The 20,856-nt window shown below is 40.8% G+C and overlaps 2 protein-coding genes across 4 annotated transcripts in view; one reads left to right on the top strand and one right to left on the bottom strand.

Annotated features, from left to right (window-relative positions):
- The window catches only part of tgfb5 (transforming growth factor, beta 5), a 36,823-nt gene extending 16,437 nt beyond the window's left edge, over nucleotides 1-20,386 (top strand). Inside the window, exon 8 of one of the 2 annotated variants that reach the window (XM_049585084.1) lies at nucleotides 20,372-20,386. The gene's annotated coding sequence lies outside the window, so the exon portion shown is untranslated. Of the gene's footprint in view, nucleotides 1-9,998; nucleotides 10,018-20,371 lie in introns of those variants that run through there. The other variant, XM_049585083.1, reaches the window with a different exon arrangement.
- kcnk4a (potassium channel, subfamily K, member 4a) lies at nucleotides 1,160-20,356 on the bottom strand. 2 transcript variants are annotated; one of them, XM_049585080.1, is made up of 8 exons: nucleotides 20,234-20,356; nucleotides 16,258-16,423; nucleotides 14,412-14,710; nucleotides 12,348-12,465; nucleotides 11,578-11,747; nucleotides 9,988-10,174; nucleotides 9,092-9,228; nucleotides 1,160-8,581 (listed from the first exon to the last, which is right to left on the bottom strand). In XM_049585080.1, exons 3-8 carry the CDS (start codon nucleotides 14,598-14,600, stop codon nucleotides 7,484-7,486), a joined length of 1,899 nt encoding a protein of 632 aa, XP_049441037.1. In that variant the 5' UTR covers nucleotides 14,601-14,710; nucleotides 16,258-16,423; nucleotides 20,234-20,356; the 3' UTR covers nucleotides 1,160-7,483. The 2 variants fall into 2 exon arrangements, with proteins under 2 accessions (XP_049441037.1, XP_049441038.1); XM_049585081.1 differs by having other exon boundaries at nucleotides 11,587-11,747.
- Nucleotides 20,387-20,856: the final 470 nt, after the last annotated feature.

Below are 20,856 nucleotides of genomic sequence, written 5' to 3'. Positions count from 1 at the left end.
GTGAAGTCGATAAAATAGTCAAATGGCGGGAAATCCGAGCTGCTTGGCGGAGGTCTGTGCCCTCCGAGTGCTCTAGTTACTTTATAGTTTCCCTTACCTGTGGCAAAATGCAGATTGACCTGACTCACTCTAATAACTATTTTCCTACATATAATCTATCTCTGAAACGACTTCATATGCAGTGTTGGGGAGGAACTAGTCACATGTAATTAAATTACAAAATATATGTAATTGTAATCAGTTACAGTTATTGCGAAAAAAATATTTAATTAAATTACAGTTACTAATCAAAATGTTGGTGATGACAAAGGGGTTACGTCTGAATATATTCTCTTCAGGGAAATTTTTATTTGTCAAATATAACATTAATTCTGTTGCTTTGTATCTTTTCACCCTGCATGAATGCTTTCTTTTGACATAGTCTATTTCTGGACATTCACTTTGATTAGGTAATTAAAATAGTTCCATTACTTTTACATTTTTAACAGGATAACTAGAAATCTGTAACCTATTTCAAAAATAACCTTCCCAACACTGCACATATAAATGCTCCTTACCTTCATACAACAGTCAAAAAATCAGTCTTCTTTGGTTGTAAATTGTCCTTGAAAGGTCTTAAAAAGAATTAAATGTAAGTGTTCAATACCTGTAGACACCCCATAATAAACTTTGCCAGGGGACGGATCTAGTCACAGCTGCCCCACACAGCTCAGGTGAACACAGGAGCATTTCTAGGATTTAACCTGGACCTCTGTCGTGGGGTTCCATGGGTTTTATTTATGTATTTATTTATTTATTTTAATAAACAAGCTTTATTTTGATGCTTTTTAAAATGCACTCTGGTACATTTAAGTACAAAAAAATCCCACTATGAATCAATTTGTTTTCATTCTGAATTAGAAAATGGTCGGCGGGCCTCTCAGCACCCCACAGGCCTCAAGTTAAGTACCACTGATGTGCTATATCATCCAGTTATTATCACTCTATCATTATTATTAATGTTTTAGTTGGTCGTGGTAGAGCCAGTATAAACTACCGTACTTTATATATGTTTCTATATGGTAATTTAATCCTTAACAATATATCATTTTAAAACGTTTTCATATATAATTTATATGTAATATATAATTTCACTATAGGTTTTCTGTGTAAAATTTTAATCTGAAATGTAACTAACGCTGTTAGGTAAATGTAGCGGAGTTAAAAGTACAACATTTCACTGAAATGTAGCAGAGTAGAAATATGAAGTAGCTTAAATTGGAAATATTCAAGTACAGTTTTAATGTACTTGTGTTTTAATTATCATATTTGAGTTAAAGTACTTATTTAATTTCCACCACTGTAGACCCCCTGCATTATTGTTGACAACCTGATTGCTTTCCGTTTTCCTCAGAGACACAATAAAGCAAATGTTTGAATGTATTTAAAAACAGCATTTAGTAAGGTATTATTAGACAGGCATGTAGTGGTACTTTATATCTATTTACTTGAGTAAATAGATGTGCAAACATTTGCAAATCTCACTCTAAATATTGCAAAAGTTAAAAAGTTCAGTTGCCTGTTTTTTTTCTGTTTTTGGAGATAAATGTGCCGCAAATGGGCCATAAATTTGAGCGGGTTACAAACAGGCAGTGTGAGACATAAATCTTAAATGTAATTTTAGAGTTTACAGCCTCATATTTAGTCTGAACCTGATGAAGTCTTGAGTCATCAGCGAACCACAATTTAAATGCCCACCTTCTTTTTTATTGCATATAAAGAAGAGCTAAAGGAAACAGAGTAAAAACATCCTTCGTAGGTCACAAGTCAGACTTATACACAATATTGCTGAAGGGTCGTTCGTGGTCAGCAGCACAACAGCACGTTGCCATGCGAATATCTCTCTCATTCCAGCCCTCTGTCAACAAATGACAAAATATGTGGGAGCCTGAGTTTAAGTGTGGATTCAGTCAGTTACTTATTTTGGCCCTGGTGGAGGGCAGAGTGCCACGATGGCCTCTTGTAGTAGTTCCTGGTTCTGAGTAAGCAGGAACTTAATGTTTATCCCACATTCACTGAGAGCCGAGTTCATTCAGGACTTACAGGGTTCTGGTTTCAGGTCACATCTCCTGCTCTGCAGTGCACGTAAACTGTGTCCCAAGTTTACACTGTTTACTAATTGTATTCTGTAGGAGCTGAGAGCAGCTGTGCTTATAATAATTATTTTTAATGGTTATTTCGAGATCATCTTGTGATCTCGAATTAAACAAGACAATTAACTCAAGATAATCTGTTATCACAAGAAAATTATAGCTCATGTCCTCCTATTGCTGATAATGTTTATCAGACATCAGGAGTGTTGTGCCGACATGACAGTTTCAGCAACTGATTTAAGGTGAAAGTGTCAGATCAAGGTACCCCCACTAATGATGAACACATTCATGTCTAACAGTTCAGTTATGAATCCTTCCAACAGTCATGAGGGCTGAAATCAGGTGTGATCAGCTGAGCCTGATGCTCATTTTTGAGTTCTCCAAAATTATCCTGTGATCACGGGAAAACTAAAGGTGTTTTCTTGTGATTTATGATCTTATCTCATTAAACAGCCTTTTGTTTTAAGAGGATCAACATGAATTAACCCATAAACATGAGAAAACAAGTTTTGATATCTTGAGATCGAGGCGGGGCGGCACGGTGGTGTGGTGGTTAGCACTCTCGCCTCACAGCAAGAGGGTTGCCGGTTCAATCCCGGGTGTGGGAGCCCTTCTGTGCGGAGTTTGCATGTTCTCCCCGTGTCAGCATGGGTGCTCTCCGGGCACTCCGGCTTCCTCCCACAGTCCAAAGACATGCACACTGGGGACTAGGTTAATTGGTGACTCTAAATTGCCCATAGGTGTGAATGTGAGCGTGAATGGTTGTCTGTCTCTATGTGTCAGCCCTGCGATAGTCTGGCGACCTGTCCAGGCTCCAGCCCCCCCGCGACCCTCAAGAGGATAAGCGGTTAGAAGATGGATGAATGAATGAGATCGAGACGAAACAAAAGAAAATGAATAATTTGTGATCTAAAAATAACAGCATTAAATAAAAGCTGCAAACATGTCCGTTTTCGGCTTCAGTAGTATTCAGTGTGTAGTATATAGTTATCGTTTTTACCATAATGTTTTTACGATTAATAAGGAAGAAATTGTGACGAACTTAACCTTCGTATACTATTTGGAATTAATACTCTGCCAACTTAAGGATAGAACCGCCAATCAGACATGACAAACAGAAACCAAAATATTTTAAGAGATTTTTTGTTTCCTTCTTTTGAAAGATCTTTCTGGATTTGTCCATCACATTTTTTTTTTTAGATTTTTCCCACCTTCTAATAGAGCCACTGTTTCTTTTTTTTTTAATTCATTTTGGGGGGAAAATAGTACGTAAGCAGTACGCTCAAAACATCTGTTTTATCCACCTTATTCCTAGTCCCTATGATACCTTGCATGGATTATGGGTGCGACTTCCGGCGTTGAACAGAAACCGGCGATTTCCAATGGTAACAGTTTGTTTACAGTATTCTATTCTTCTTTGCAAGAGCAATTGGGAAATAAAACGTGTAACACATCACCTGTTATAGCTCAGACAGGATTATGTGATCACACTTCTGCCATCTCTGACAGCCATCTCAAAGCTTTGTTGTTTTTTTGCTTTTCAACCTAGCACGCTAGCAATTAGCTTGCCTTGCTCCGTTAGAATACTGTTAACTTCAACATGTCCCAAGCTAGTTTATGGTAAATATCTGCTCCTTCTAAAGATGATGTATGATTTCTGATGACTTATTAAGAGATACTAACACATTCGGCAAACATTTAACATAATTAAGTATGAACTGTAGCTCCATGTAAAGTGAATAAACGTGATGTTTCCCAGCCAATGCGCCACTCGTCTACACATGGCATTCATTTTTTTATATGATATAAAGGAAGTATGGTAAACCAGAAACACATTCTCAGCTCTAATGACATAACCTTAATGAATGTGAATGGGTGAGTTAAAAAAATCACTCCCCATACAGTTGTCATGCATGAAGAAATTAGCTATAGAAACCAAACATTTTTTTGTACCAAGCTGTAAACATGTTTATTTCTGCTGTTAAGTTTTTTAACATGGGGGTCGAGGAGGATAGACTGGCATCTGGAGCCAGCCTCAAATGGCCATTAGAGGAACTGCAGTTTCTTGAACTTCCATGTTGGCTTCATTTTTCAGCCTTGATCTCACAAACATGTTGAATACATAAGTTTTCTGGTCCATGTTTACTAGTTTACAGTCTTCTCTTTCGCTGCCTTTGTTGGCACATTGTTTCTTGACATGCTACTGAAAGCCATCACAGTGATATTAAAAAAACCCAACAACATCAAAGGCATCTGCACAGGCGAGCCTTGTTAGGTTAATGTCAGACAGCAGTGTGTGTTACGAGAAGTCTGGTAGTCATCACTTTAATGTGTCACTTTATGACATTATGAGGCATCTAACAGGGTTCAACTGAGGACAGATGCTACAGTACTGGAAAGGTGAAGACACAAGTTGACAAACCTGCACAGTTATTTATGATGCAGAGGGGTCTTTAAAAATAATGCTAACAAACAGTTTCACCCCAGGGGAAAAGTGGTCACAAGCAGAACCACAAGTGATTTAAGGACACTTGATCATATAGCTGGTAAACACCATATTCCTAAAAGTAACGTTGGTGTTGCTTAACAGCAGTCTGTACATTTATATCCAAGGTGAGCACAGAAAGATTAAACACACAGCAGTGGACAGTAACTTCAGACTTTTACCCTTTTTAACCCTTAAAAACATTCAGCAGCAGTGTATACCTCCGGCTTCATCCCTCAAACAGTTCAAATCTTGATGATGGTTTGCTTGTATGACAGCGTCACTCAGTGGTCTGAGGGTGAATGATGACCCTTCGGTGCTGCGATGATAAAGTGCTGTTGTTGTGGTTTTTCCACCCACTACAGGGTTTTTCCCTCCGGGGATTTTTTTTAGCCGAGGTGGTAAGCCACCCAGATCCTGGTACATTGTTCCTTGTGATCAATTTTGTTTGTAGAAGACGTCCTAAACAAGTCACACTTTTTAAAATAAGTGTCATTTGCTGTGTAAAAAAAAAAAACTGCTCTCATTCTCTGGTCTTTTTCCCTTTTGATGTTGTATTTCGTAAAAGAGTGATATATTTTCTAACTGGTTTCAAGCGAGGTGGCCCACCTACGCTATAAAGCCCTGCACTGAATTTAAAGCTATTAGTCAGTTGCCAACAGTTCGCCTCACAAAGCCAACTTAAATCTTAGAGTTAATGTTGAAAACGCCTGCTGAGAATTGATTGAGCTCAGCGGCTGAAACACAGATCAACAAAGTAGATAATTATGTGTAATGATGTCTGGATAATGATGAGACTTAAAGCCTCTTAAAACCAGTGAAACTTGTGACCAACTGTTGACGCACCAGGTGTGGTTGATTTTTAAAAGGAAGGATAATTCCCTCATTTGAAAGGCCTTGTTATCCCTCTCTTTCAAGTGGAAACAGACAACTTATCAACCCTCCCTCTAGCGTTTCACAGTGGTATTGCTGTTGGCACTGTGAAGACAACCGGATCAATTTCCATTTTTCTCAGAGCATAGCTACTACCAACAACACAGGACACAAATGTCAATAGGTGATTGCAATAAAACTGCTGACGATAGCGATCATGTACTTTGGAATTTTTCCATGATATGAAAAGTTCTGACAGTCTCTCTCCTCTGCCTCTACACTCAGTGTCGCTGTCTGTTTGCAGGAAGGAGGGGCTATGCTCCACTCTCACTACATGGAGAGCAGTAATTTGCTGCTTCCTTTAAAACGTCCAGTCTGCAAGATTTTGGGGGATTTAGTGGCATTTAGCTGTGAGGGCTGCAGATTGCAACCAGCTGAAACTTCTCTAGCTTAGAATTCCTTTAGTGTTTATTGTTCAGGAGGTTTTTACTGGTAGCTGAATTATCCGCAGAGGTCTCCTCCTCTCCAAAAAAAATGGACCAGGTGATTTAAACTGCTAAAAACACTGAACAAAGCAGCTTCACATTTAAAAAATCAGCGTTTTTCCAAGTGTCTGTCATGGAGGGGTTGCTAATTATGGTGCGAAAACGCAAAAACACGAATGCAACATTTCATATTCCATAGACAAAGACACACTCCCTATGTAACGTCTCCTTCTGGGGTAACAAAACAAAGTGATTATTATTTTTAGGTGACTTTTAAACACTAAAGAAACCAGTTATGAATATTGTATTCCATGTCTGCCAATATATCCCCCTAAATCCCACACACTGGACCTTTAATCCACACCCAGTTAGTTTTACATTGCCACGGAGCTTGTTAAGCTTCACTGCTGAAAGCGAACTCGCGTCATCCCCCAAAGTTGAAGAAATTGTTGACAAAACACTAACACCACATCAATAATATAGAATTCAGCAGCGACAAAGCGTGGCTTAAGACAGTCTGCAAAATATGCCATCAGTTGGTGCCAGCCAAGATGAGAAACACAACAAACCAAGAGAGTTACAGATGTGACTAAGGTTCTATGAATTTTGGATGACTACCACCTGATAGTAACTGTCAAGAACTTACACTGATACTCTTTGGTAACTGGAGATAGTTACTGAGTCCAACAGTAAAATTGCTGCACCTGTTTCTCCTCCTCTATTAGTGCAGACTGGCTGGATGGGAGCATGGGTTGCTAACGTTAGCCTACAGAGCACTGCTAGAGGCCCGGTAATGAGGTGGTGTTCTTTGTTATTTGATGACTTGTTTGATCGACTGATAGCGTAAAACTTGAACAAATTGTGAGCATCCTCACAACTGCAGAAGGATGCCTGTAGCCCATGCAAGAGAAAGCAACACTCGTTTCATGTCTGTTTACCAAAACACAAACATGGATGACTCTTAGTGACTTATCAGGTTGTTGAAGGGTTGTCCCTTTTCACTAAGTTTTAACCACTTTCCCTCACAGCTCTGTTTCAAGGGGCAAGGTGGCACTCAAAAACAAGGGGCAGGGGTTAAACTATGAAATGGGATTAGGCCTTTGTCGTGTTTACTGTTTGAGAATCAGAAGCAAAAACCAGTGACAGCCCAGTGAATCATGCAGTTATTCAGACATACATTAGGTTCATGTCTCTTCGTCCTCTTGTCTGAAGGAAGCAGTGGTCAATCATGTACGTATTATAGCCCTCATGAAGGATTTCCTGTCCCGAACAAATGTCCATGTAGCTTTGTCAAGTCACAAAGTAACAAAGCAAAACTTGTGGGCTGACTTTGTGAGGCTAACCTTAAATACTAAAAATATCCTGGATGATTAGCGATATCCATCATGGTGAAATGTGCATGTGGTACGTTCTGTATGTTCTAAGTAGTTGGAGTGTGACGTCTGTTATAAACCTGCAGCTTTATGTCACATCTTGACTTTGGCACCATGTTCTGAGTGTGGGTGCTGTCAGAGTGTTGGAGTCGAACCTGCCCGGTTTTCTTGGGGTCCATCTGAAACAGAGGATTCAGGAGGTGGTGTGGGGGGATTCGATGGTGGCTGCATATCACTGCTGAGCCTTCTCACCTGCAGGGGGCTCCACCTGTGTGGCAGCTGCCTCCTCATGCTCCTCCTCTTTGGCTTTCGGGGCCGCCTCTTCCTCTCCTCGTTTGCTCCTGGTTGGGCCCGGTCGCTCAGAGTGTCTGAGGACTCGTCGATGTACGCCAGGTTCTCTCCGAAGAAATCCAGCAGTTGGCAGCTGGGTGAGGAGGCAGCGTGGAGGGGAGGGGAGGGAAGGACGATTGAGTGGCGAGGAAGAGGGCAGGAAGGGGGAGGACGGTGGAAGCGGGCATGCAAACCAGGAGCAGGTGCCAATCCATGGCTTTTGTCTACAGAAATACATTTTTCTGCTAGAATCAGTTTGTCTTTTTCTTGTGCTGTGTTCATGTCTGCGGCCCTCGCTCTTCCCTCCTCCATGCTGCCAACTGTACGGCAGGGCTGGTAATTGTGGAGCGCCATGAAGGACGAGGAGACTGAGGACATATCTGATCTGGAGTCAAAAGGAGACTCGGATCCAGAGGGGGATCCTTCATGCATGGCTGCACCTGCTGAGTTCAGCTCCAAGTTGGAGTGGGCCACAGGGAGGGAGAATGAGCGGCCCAGCAGGTGAGGAAACGACCTGGCGTCTGCCTGCAGACCGACAGCGGGGTCAACCCTCAATGCAGGCCCTGCTCTTGGGACTGTTCCAACTCCAGCAGCACTGACCAGTGGCATGACCTTCACCACCGCCGCCCTCTCAAGAGACGAATGGGTCTCCAGTTGGCTCATGGAGCTGGAGAGGCCGGCCCAGCGGTTTGGCAGGTGTCCATTCTCAGATCCTCCTCGAACCAAGTATCCCAGAGTGCCCTGGGCTCCACGACGGATGCGGCGACGCTCACTGCGTTTCCAGCGCCGGCGCTGCAGGAGGAAAGGGTCGTTGAACTCCAGAGGGTTTGGGATGCGGAAGTCCATGGACATGTTCTGGATGTTCTGGGTCCAGTCTGTGGCGTGGGCCCTCAGCTCCTCCATCTGAGAGTGGGAGAGACACAAAATCAACTTATAAAGAAGATGAAGTGCAGCTCCTCCTCTCTACTGTATAGAATTTACACCGAATCAGTTGAATCTGACATTAAACAGACTTTATCTAGCCAGCTCCCCGGTACAAAGTCCATGAAATGTCTGACTATCTAAGGGTAAAAAAGAAGGGTCAAGTGTAAGTAGAGAGACGTCAAGATTCGGGAACTTCTGTTGGTATGAGCCAAGGCAAAATCGTGAAACAAATTCAGGGAACAGCAAGAGACTTTGTTGTTTATGACAAAATTAAGAACTGGGTACATGACTGCAGTGTAATCTGCGTCAGATCCTGCCTCCTGCACATCTACCCAGGTGCCACCCTTTGCCTAAACTGAACAAAGTATTCCCAGAAGATGAGAGCTCTTCAGACACAGACAGTCTCCTGGTGTGTGCCACATTTATGAAAGAGAAACTCTGCACCTGATTCTTTGTTAATTAGTAAGAGAAAATGGCTATATCTCTTACCTCAGCGCGGGTCCTCTTAGACAGCACCCTCAGCCAGTTGCCTATCATGGTGAGGATTGAGGCAAAGTAGGCGAGACCAAACACTATCCACAACCACACCAGAGGCTTGAAGAACCAGTTGCTGCCATCACGACCGCCTGGACACAGAGAAAATTGACTTTTAATGTGATGTACTGTTCCACTGATCCACACTGAGATGCAGTATTCCGCGATTTTTCACGACATACTCTACTATGACCTTTTTTTTGTGATTTTTCACGACATACTCTACTATGAAGTAAATAAATAATCACTTGTTGAGGCAATTTTACTTTTTGTGCCTTTTGTAGAGGCAGCAGCTACTTTATTTTAGACTTCCACAGTGTTCCTTTCAAAGCCTTTCACATCACTGATTAATCCACTGATGGTTTCAGCTGTGACTGTGTATATGTTCAATGCTGCACCAAAAGTTCAAATGTGTTGAATGTTGACTTTAGACTGCTGCCACTGAAGATCACAGATCGCATGTATCTATTCAATTACAAATACAGAACAACAAAAAACAAGTTGCTGGATGAAATATCAACCTACAGATTCAGCTGCCAGGTTTGTTACAAGAAGAGTTAAAAGTCACATCTCCTCAGTGCAGCCCATGGTGGGTCATAACAATTTGCTAAAAACAGTGTTTATAATCCAAACTTTACTTGAAACCTCTCATCAAAGGGTACATGTCATGTAGCAGAGTCATTGATGAGTAATTTTCAGTTATCAGACTGTTTCCTTGAATGATTTTTAAACACCTGATCCACTAGAAGAAAGATACAAGACTGAAAAATAAACAGAAATTTGTTCTCAACCACCCTGCTTTCTACACTGATCAAATAAAACATGAGATGTGTGTGTGTGTGTGTCAATACCTGGTACATAGTCTCCGAAGCCAACAGTGGTCAGAGTGATGACCACAAAGTAGAGCGACTCCAGAAAGGACCAGTCCTCCACTTTCTGAAACACGACTGTCGGCACAGCGAGGAAGATCAGACAACCAATCAGGATGGAGAGAACCGCTGAGATCACACGCACAGTGGTCGGCCTGACCTTACGCTTCTGAGAGACAGACAGATAACAGCAAACACAGAGGCATAATGAATGATAATAAATACTAATGACAATAATGATGGATTTAATGAAACATGTTTGCTCTTTTTCAGATATGATTTTGAGTCAGTTAATGCTGAATTATTTCCTCTGTAACATACGTCCTTATCTAATATAAGTATGAGGGACAAGTGTTGGTATTTTTTTGTCTGTTATTAATAAATGAATAAATATACAAATAAAGTAGATAGATGACATACTATACTACGACTTATTTTCATGGTTTTTGACGACATACTATACTATGACTTTTTTTTTTCATGATTTTGGACGACATACTATACTATGACTCTTTTTCATGATTTTAGATGACATTCTATACTATGACTTTTTTTATCATGATTTTGGACGACATAATATACTGTGACTCTTTTTCATGATTTTAGATGACATTCTATACTATGACTTTTTTCATGATTTTGGACGACATAACATACTATGACTTTTTTTCATGTTTTTGGACGACATGCTATACTATGACGTTTTTTCATGGTTTTTGACAACATACTATACTATGACGTTTTTTCATGATTTTTGAGGACATGCTATACTATGACATTTTTTCATGATTTTTGACGTAAATAAATAAGCACTTGTTGAGACAGTTTGCAATTTTACTTATTGTGCCTCTTGTAGAGGCAGCAGCTACTTTTAGCATCTTTATTTTGCACTTCCACAGTGTTCCTTCCTTCAGAACAAGCTGAAATATTTTTTTTATAACTACAGGAATATACACTTAGATCAATGACTGTATATAAAGCTGGATGGAATAACAGCTCCCCCAAAACCACACTATATAGGTCATAAACCCTGCCCCTCTCTATGTTTACAGGTGGGCAAAACTAAGAACTCAAACGACACGTCAAATTCATTTTCCCAAAGATAGTTTTCTTTCATTTCAGGTAGTTCTTATCACGCTGATGTTTGTTCAAGTGTTAATTTTTCTAATAAGTTTGGTGATAACTAGTTATCTAATGCGATAAAAAAAAGGGGTGTGGTGTCATGATTGACAGCTGTGTGTGTGGATTGATGTGCTTGTGAACAATGGCGCTGCACAGACTGGCTGCAAATGAAGTCACCAATGGAAGATGACAGTGCCTGTATCCAGGATATTTTTGGCTTATGGGAGGAAGTAGAGACGTGTCATTCACCATACATATACAGTCCATGGCTTAAACTAATAATAATTGTTTACATCCAGGTCAGAGGTTCTTGGTTTCTTAACCAGAAAATCAATCTTGATATTTCCTGCTAAGACAGCAGTAAAAAAAAAAAAAAAAAAGAGGTCTGGGCCTTGTAGGTTTGAATCTTAGATTCAGACAGCTGAGGTTTGGTTTGTATGCAGGACAGACCATTCTCACCAGGAAGAGGGTCTCAATATTGGCCACAGCTCTCCGCAGCACCGTGCCCATGTGGTCACCCACTCCAGCCAGCAGTATGCCAAACATGGGGATTCCAACCAGGGCATAGCACACACAGAACAACTGGCCGTACCATGTCCGAGGAGACAGGTTCCCAAAACCTGTTAAAAAATAAAAGAATAGAGGGACCCTCAGCTATTTACAAATAGCATCAATAACTTCCATTTACAACAGACCAGAGACCGAATTCTGAGATGTCTTTCGGACTAATATGAGGTACAGCTCATGACACATTAATTTTAGATGTCTAGTGTTAAAGAGGAGTGGAGGAATGTCAAATAAGAAAAGTCCAGCACGTCTATTATGTTGACACTATAAATCTTTGAGTGGCATTCATGAATGGATAAAAAATGATGTCACTACGTATATTTTTTGTTTAGATCGACCCAACTTTAAAAAATGAAATCTACCACTTAGTTCTTCAGCTCATGGAGACTAATCTTCAACTACGGAGATATTTTTGAGTCAATCTCCGAAACTCAACAGTCAAATAACTTCAGTTTTGATTGCCAAGATGATGAAAGGATTACGTATTTTCAGAATTAAACTCAGATCATTTTAACATCACAGGAGCTCTCAGTGATAAGTTTGTTCTCCTGTTAATCATTTCCACATCGTATCAGGTATATATACTCAATTAAAAGAGCATTTCAGAGTTGTCGGATCTTCAAAGTGCAGCCTGAAGGTAAGTCTCCACCTACCTATGGTGGTGATGATGGTACCACAGAAGAAGATGGCGGAGGCCAGGTCCCAGCGCGTGGTAAAGTTGGCATTATGGTTGTTCACATCCAGGCCTGCCTCCACCGCAGACACCACTCCCTGCAGGGGCGGGATGTAATTTATTTAACTGTGCTGTTTTCTTCCAACACAAGTCTGTACACAAATCTCAGGTATCAGAAAGGCTGGGATTTACAGGAACTTGAAGTTATGTTTCGGTTGGATTGTTTTACATGGTTTATGCCAGTAGTGAAAAAAGTATTCAAAACCGTTATCTATGTACGTACAATTATTTTGAGATACTCCAGTAATTATACAAATTTGTGTAGCATGACTTTTCCACTTTTCTTCTTTCCTCTACCAGTAATCATCTTGTGACCCTTTAAAGGGGGTCAGAAACCACCACACTAAACTGAACAACTGTATATGAAGAAATCAAAATTACATCTCTACCTGCTACAACAGTAAAATACTTCTTTTGCACTGTTGTTTCAGTTTTAAAGGAATACTACACCCGCAAAATCACCATTTGTGTATCAATTACTCAGAGAGTTACCTTGATTTCATGGCTCACAGCATGCCTCCATGGTTAACGGAGAATCCAAAAGAGGTGAACATTTCTCATGAATTCAAGTAAAGGGGGGACCACAAAACTATATCAAAACATCTGTTACAAACTCTAATACAACTCATGCAGTATAATCCAAGTGTCATTTATCCAGTCGTATGCTCAGTACTCCCCAAACACATTTACTTTCACTAAAAACATTACAAAATCAAACACTTCCACCTACGGGCAGCATGCCATGAGCTTACCTGAGCATGTGCGTGCATATGAGCTCCACTCCAGTAGAGGTCAAACGCATGCACGTGCCCAGACACACTAGTCAGCCGTGTATGAGTCTATGTGTACTGATGTTTAATCATCATTAGGTTGCAGTGAAAATGCTTGTATTTAGGAAGTACTGAGCATATGACTGGATAAATGAGACCTGGATTATACTGCAGGAGCTGAGAGAGAGTTTGTAGACAAATGTTTTAATATAGTTCCCCATCTACCTCAATTAATGAGGAATCTTATCCTTTTTTGGAGAAAGTTTTCTTCATGAATTCAACATCACCACTGGGTGGTTCCCAAGCTGGGGGTCAGGCCCCTTTAAAGAGTAACAGGATGATTAATGGGAGAGGAAAGATGAAGGAAGGTTGTGCTACATAAATAAATGTATTCATTTTTTGGACTTTTCTTCAATCTTTCCTTTTTAGTGAAATATTATTAAAATCTTATTTACAGACATCTTATGTTAAGGTCAAATGCCACAAACTGATGCTTTAATCCTTGATAATATGCTGAATTTTGCCTTCAAGTTATCTTTTTTTTTTTTTATGAAACCTTAATATGAAAAGTTACTGGTAACTGTCAAATAAATGTAGTGAAGTAAAATATACAGTGTGTGCAGTAAAGTGGAAGAATAAAGTAGAGAAAATGTAGCAGTACTTCAAAGGTCTAAGCATGATATTGTAACTCGGTGTAACCTCCGTTAGCTGCGAGTTCTGTCCACTGGCTGCTTAGAGCTCACGTTAACTATCCCTCCTCCTGCAGATATCAATGCGGATTTGTTGTTCAGTATGTAGCATTATCAGAGAATAAATAGGGTGCATCCCCTGAAGTGGCAGTCCTGAAGGCGTCCAGAGGAACATCTCTGCTTGTCCCAAACACGTTTTCTATTGTTGTTTCAAGCCCTGATTTTTAGCCTGCACAAAATTGATGTGACACAGAAAAACATCGGCCACTGACATCGGTGAGTGTCATCTTATTTGCTGATAGGCTGATGGCAGCCAACAAGGCAAATATTGACACCAATGTGTGGTCGATAAATCGGTGCATCCGTAGGTGCTTTATAAATAAACTGTCAAGTTAAAACTAAAAGAGCAAAAAACAAGAGCAAGAGAAAATACTGAACTTGTGTGTTTGATGTTGTGGCTACCTTTAACTAGTCAGTGTGGGAGGGATTACGTCATGAGACTGTGCTTAGTGTGTTCAGTGATACCTTCAAAAGCTTCTGGAACTCCAGCTCGGTGACGCAGGTGTTGTTATCGAGGAAGGTGTTCCTGGTAGCGATCAGTTTATCGTACGCCGAACTCTCCTCCGGAAGCTCCAGGGTGCTGAAAACAAGCGCTCCCATCACCAGGTACAGCACGACCCCCGCCAGCAGGGCCACAAGGGTGGTACACCGCATTTTCTCTCCGTCGACCCCCCCTGCCCCTCCAGGGTTAGGGGGTCAGAGCTCAGAGGCCAGGATCTCAGTCAGGATACACTGGGGCACAGCTGGCCATAAACAGGAAGTTCCTTTAAAGAGGTACTGTATGTGAGCACAAAGTGTTCTTGGAAGGCTGACAGACATTAACAACATTTATTTATACATCTGTGCGTCAAACCGAAGAGACGGTCACTGACAGGAAAGGTCCTGTGTTAAGAGCTGACAAGGTGTAAAATAAATAAACTTCAACACATCTTAGAGTAGGTGGGTTAGCAGTCATGTGATGCCACTGACACTGGTGTTAAGGAGCACTCCAGCAATTTAGTTTTGAACTTCTCCATTACAAACTATGAGCTCATGAGAGACAGATTTAAGCAGACGGTTTAAACTGAGGCAGCAGAGGCCGAGGTACCCAGCCTTTCATCCACTGGATGGTTCAACCTCCAAATACACTGGATCCTACATTTCCCATTATGCTGCGTTCATATCAACATCCAAGGACTTGGTAACTTTTTTCTGAAAGCTCTGATATATCCGATTTGGAACTCCTCTGATTTATCTTTGCACTACTGTAAGATTGTCAGAATCACAATGGACGATTTAAAGAATCCAATGCTTCTCAAAGTCAAGAAAGGATCCCTAAATGGCTGCATTTCAAGGACACTACGTCATCGAATCCCACTGAAGGACTGTTCCGATGTCTAGGACCCTTTGTATTCTACCAAGAACCAAGTCCATTGTTCAGAGTATTTTCAAGGATGCCTGTCCTTACCATCTGCTCTCTTAGAGCAACCACAATCCTGTACACATGATGCATTGATCCCGTCTCCTGATTAGCAACAAGGAATATAAGCTTTCAGTTATTTCACCTCAGCTTCTTCTTCTTTGCCAAAAACTGGTGCCTCCATCACCCACAATGCAACGCAAACACCAACAGTTCAGTCAGAGATTCAGTTTGGTAATGCTAGTAACAGCTAATGTAGTCTCAAACAGAGAGGTCTCACTTCTTCCTAACTCCTCAGATTTTACATCTTCAAACTTGCAGTCTTCAGACCAAACTGACGCTGACTCAGAGAGACTTACGAGTGTTAAAATCACACACATTCATGGATGTGATGACTGTCAGTGCAAAGTAGTAGAGTCCTCACAAGACCACCATACAACCACCTTGACATCCCAAGTCACGTGAGTGAGTATAAGACCTTCACTTCCTGGTAAATATCTACACTGTTTAAAACTCACCACTCCCCCAGTTTCTAACACGCCCAATCGGAGATAACCCTTACAGCATCATCATGTTTAGTGTTATGGTTATAGTTATTTCAGACTTTTTCAGAGGCGCTGGTTTCAAAGGTTGAGTAGTCCTACTCATGACAGGTAAACTGATCTTAATGTGGAAAACCCCTTTAAGTCACCAGGTACAAAAATCCAATGGCTGTATTCACAAAGCTTCCTAGCGCTAAGAGTTGCTCCTAGTGACGAAATTCTTAGACTTGTGAAATCTCTCACTCCTAAAATAAGTCCAATGTGGTCACACCCAAATGCAGCAACATTTAAATATTGAAAGGAGCTATTCTTCATGCTTTTTGTGATCTATTTTCAGGTGGTTTTTATGACAGATAGTGAAAAAAAGTACCGTAAGTCACTGACGTCAGGAGCTCATCCCATGTTAAAGCTCCACAAATCATGTGACAGAGAAATCTTTGTTTCTTCTTTCCTCTTTATCTCTGCTCTGCTTTTTCTCTGGTTCTTGTCTGTCTTCAGTGTTTGGGAGCAAAGGATTGTGGGTCCATCTCCGTCTCCTTGAAGCCATTTGAACATTTAAACAGGACAAAATACAGAAACAAACAGGCAAACACACATATGAAAATGTAAATGCAGGTTGGAGTATAGAGGAACACAGCAGCTTTAGGTTGGCACATGTCCCTGTTCCTCTCTCTGTTTCAGCACAGCATGAGTGGCATTAAATAAGGGTTCACATTGTAGAGGCTTTGTCATAATAACCATGGAGGGACTGACACACACCAGGCTGCCCTGCCAGTGGTTTAACAAACGATTACACTCTGCCAAATCTCCAAACCTACATCTAAAACGCTAATCAAAAACATTTTTATCGCTTATCTACATTTGGCTTCTAATGTTTTCTTTGAACTGTGTTTACCTTTGAGACACACACTCAGACGACTGGGATTTAGGAGCTTCTTGCTCAGGGTCAGCTGGCCCTGGTTGTCTCCACATGGACCATGACAGTGTTCTGACATTTCCCAGAGTCTGGCTGACTGTTAGCATTCTGCGCTAATGGACTGTTGGCTTCAGTTTGTGTGGACAGTCTCCCTCTCTGCCCCTGGCTTCAGCACTGACAGATATTATTAGTTATCACTGTCTAAACCTGCGCTGGCATATTTTGATATTTTGCTAAGATATTGAGTGAGGGGAGCTTAGCGAGAGCCGGACTGTGGGTGACTGGCGATGATCTAATCTTAAGTTAAACAGTGGGGGCAGGTGGGGGAATAAATCATGAGGTGGGCTGTTTGAAAAGAAGCACAAGGCTGGGAGATGTATTCTCTCTATTCTTAGGTTTACATTTAAGGCAGGTGTATCAGGCAAATCTGACCAAACTGTAAGGAACGCTGCAAACCTTTCTCTCAACATGATTAGTCGCTGGTTTAAAAGTCACGTTAGGCTTGCAGAGACCTGATTCCTCTTTAACAACTCAAAAAAACCATACATAAAGTCCCCCTCCACTCGAAAATGTGCTTTGCTTGCTGCTTCTTCACCAACATGTCTGAGCTTTACTTTGCAGAGTTTGACAGGAGAAAGCTGTTTTTCCATTCATCTACTGAAGGAGGAAAGTTGTTCTGTGCTTCAAATCTGTGGTTAACGCGTGTACACACAAGCTGTATTTGTGACATCACAACTAGTTTGGAGCCAATCATGGACCAGTATGCAACTTGTCGTGTGATGTGGAAACTTGAACCACATAGTCAATCAAAGTCATTTAACATGTTTTTTCTTTTTTAAAAAGTGAAAAAAAAAACCCTCAAAGGGGTCCAGGGGCAGATTGACTCTTAAAATTCTGGATCTCTACTCTACCTTGCCCACCACCGCTATTTGCGGGAGGTTTTGCAACTACTGTCTCCAGCGCTGCTCGCAGGTTGTGCATCAAAATGGCTACCGTTAGCATTAGAGGAAACATCGGCGATTCAGCCATGTTTGAGCCTCAGTCAGACTCAAATGAGGAGTCTGTTGGGCAACAAAATCGGCAACTTGCAGACGTAGTAGAATAGTGAGAATAGTTGCCATCTGTTATTTGTTTGTTAGCTTGTTAGCTTGCAGGCTAACTGGCAGCAGCTGAAACAGCATTAATAGTTGTGATACATACAATAATGCACACTACACACTCTACCATGTTTGTTGTTTAAATGTTCACTGTGCTAATGCTAACTCTGCTCTCTGTACTGACAAGTCTGCTCTGCGCTGGAGGTTTCAGGTTTCTTGCCTGTGTTGTGTCAAAATCTGTTCCCCTGTGAATACATGTTTACAGCCATTGGCTTTCTTATAAGCGACGTACCTTATCTATGTTGCCCAGTGTACGTTTGAATCTCAGATTTTAGGGGAGTGCACAGAGATCACGTCCTTCAGTAGGGGAATGTGAAAACACCTCTTTAGTGAAAATTAACTATAGACTGATAGAAGACGAGGTCAGATATTTTAGAAGATATAATTATAAGAAAAACACATTTTTGAGGGGAGGGGGACTTTAAACTTTTCAAATGAATATAGTTACATATTCATTCATATTTTGGTCTTTATAATGAGGGAAAAGTAGAAGAATTTTTAACCAGATAACAGAATTTGTTTGTGGGAACAACATAAAAACCAAACAGTATTTAAAGTAGACTATTGCATATGCAAAAACATGTCTGGGGATCTTTAGCATCGTTTTATCACCTTCTAAAAAATGACTTTATGTTATAAGAACTCCTTATGAACATGATTTTGAACTGTTGCAGGAAGTCTGCTTCTGAGAGGGACACGTGACTTCTGTTTGGGATCTTAGAGATCTGAGCTATAAAACATGGTTAAACATGATAAATGTTCCTCTGCTCTACATCAGGAGTTTCACGATGTTCTGGGACTGATGATAACTGTGGTATTTCAAAATTAACAACTGCTATGCACGTAATAGTATTACGTTAATAAACCAGGGTCTCATAAATCATGTCCATGTTTTGACTTTGTCGATTTGTCTCCCTCCCCAGAGGCAATCTGGTTGTCTTTTCACACACCATCAAATGTAATTGCTCTTCCTGTACGCTTTTGTACAATTACAGACTGTCTCTCCACGTCTCTACACTCCTGTTTTGAGTGTAATTAATTTCTACATTTCTATTTCTATATCTATATTTCTTAGTTTGACTGATTCTTAGATTGTTTTTGGCAAACAACAGGGATATACAGTGTTTATGTATAGCGAAGATGATATAAAATATTCCCTTATTTGGTTTAAGAATAATGTTTTAAGGGCATTTCTGTACTTTTCCAACTTTATTAAATGTGTAAGCTCAGTTTGAGACAAAAGAAAGGGTTATTGCATCAATGCTTTTCTGTAGATTTAGTTTATTTGACGTCAGAAGAGAAGAGAAAAGAAAGTTTTTCTGCCATTTCTATCATTACATTTACATACACAGCAACTAGGAAGTAAAGCCAAGTGAAGTAAAACTTACTACTGGGTTCTAGTGAGTTTTGTTTCTACTGTAAACCAGTTCACAAACAGAGGCCTGTTTGTGAACGTGACTGTCTGCCTCAGTGGGAGAAACAAAGATTTTGTCCCACGCCTTTATATGCGTAGACAAACCTCTAGAGATAAGTATCACTGGCTGCAGATGAGGATGTAGCATCTACTAAAGAATTTACACTGCTGTGGAAATAATAAAGCTTCCATAGATGATAAGATATGTGATAGATTATCCCACAGAGTATTTGCCTCTTCTTCAGTGAGCCGACACTCACGTCAGAGGGAGATCATAGGTTACAACGCCTGGTTTGCTGGTTTCAGGCTCTGGGAACAAATAATCTGGGTGATCTGGGAAATAATAATAGGGCTGTTTGGGCTACAGAAGTTGTATTGAAAAGATAAACTAGCCTACATTTCCCTCTGGGGCTATAAAACCGAAAAAGAATATCCCAATTAAACGTTATCAAATGTGGCACCAGCGCTCCCAGAAGCATGGCTGCCTAAATTTTAAAATACAGATTTAAGCTAAGCTGCTTTCTAAATTTTGCACTCAAATTACTGTGTTGTCTGTAGTGTCAGGGTTGAGAGAATTCATATTGGCAGGAATGTCAGAGCAGGGGATTGATCATCTCTTTTTAAATCAGTGTGACAGTCTGCTACTATACTTGGTAACGTACAATTAAAAAGAAAGAAAAAAGAATTTTGGAGAGGGCTACACATGCAAACTGGATCTAAGACCAAGCATCAGTCGTGATATAAAAAACAAAAAACATTTCTGCTTATATAATGAGTATATAGTGATAGAGAGAGAGTCATACACTGATAATACAACTCTCAGAACGCCCCAGGAAGAAATAACTTTTGCATGCCCTACCTTCAGTTTGGAGAAATGTTGCTATCCCAGTTCGTCTCATGCAGCATGTGTCGTTCTCTCACCATCAGGGACTCTGCAAGGAGCTCTGTGCGAGTGTGTGTGTGTTGTGAAAGTGCATGTGTGTTTTCTCCTTGGAAGGTGTTTCCCCATTCTCGTGACCCTACATCACTCGGACAGAGGAAACAGATCGTAGGAGGAGGAGGAGGAGGAGAAGGAGGAGAAGAAAGGGACAAGCCATGTGAAGTCCATTGCAGCGTTGCGAGTGTGATTAAGTGCCGTCACTGCAGAGGAAGAGCAGAGGGCCTCGGAGTTTCCTGAGCTGGACGTGGGGGGGCTTGGCTCTCTAAATCCTCGCCTTTCCAACCTCTGTCTTTTTGGGAAGTAAAACGAGACACTTGTTTCTTTAAAGTAGAGTTATGGTCCACACCATTTTTTTCCCACTTGAGCAGGATTTGAATCATGAAATAAAACAGACTCTTAAGTTGAGAAGCCCGACTCTTCCGTCGATTCTTTGCTCCTTTAAAGGTTTCAGCACCTTTTCAACAATGTGTTCACGACCAAGAGGAAAAGGGAGAGGACTTTGGTAATTGCGGAAATACTTATGTGATTTAACCAAGATATTC

The sequence above is a fragment of the Epinephelus fuscoguttatus genome, linkage group LG9, assembly GCF_011397635.1.
Source record: "Epinephelus fuscoguttatus linkage group LG9, E.fuscoguttatus.final_Chr_v1".
Taxonomy (NCBI): Eukaryota; Metazoa; Chordata; class Actinopteri; order Perciformes; family Serranidae; genus Epinephelus; species Epinephelus fuscoguttatus.
This window is presented reverse-complemented; position numbering and strand designations above follow the sequence as displayed.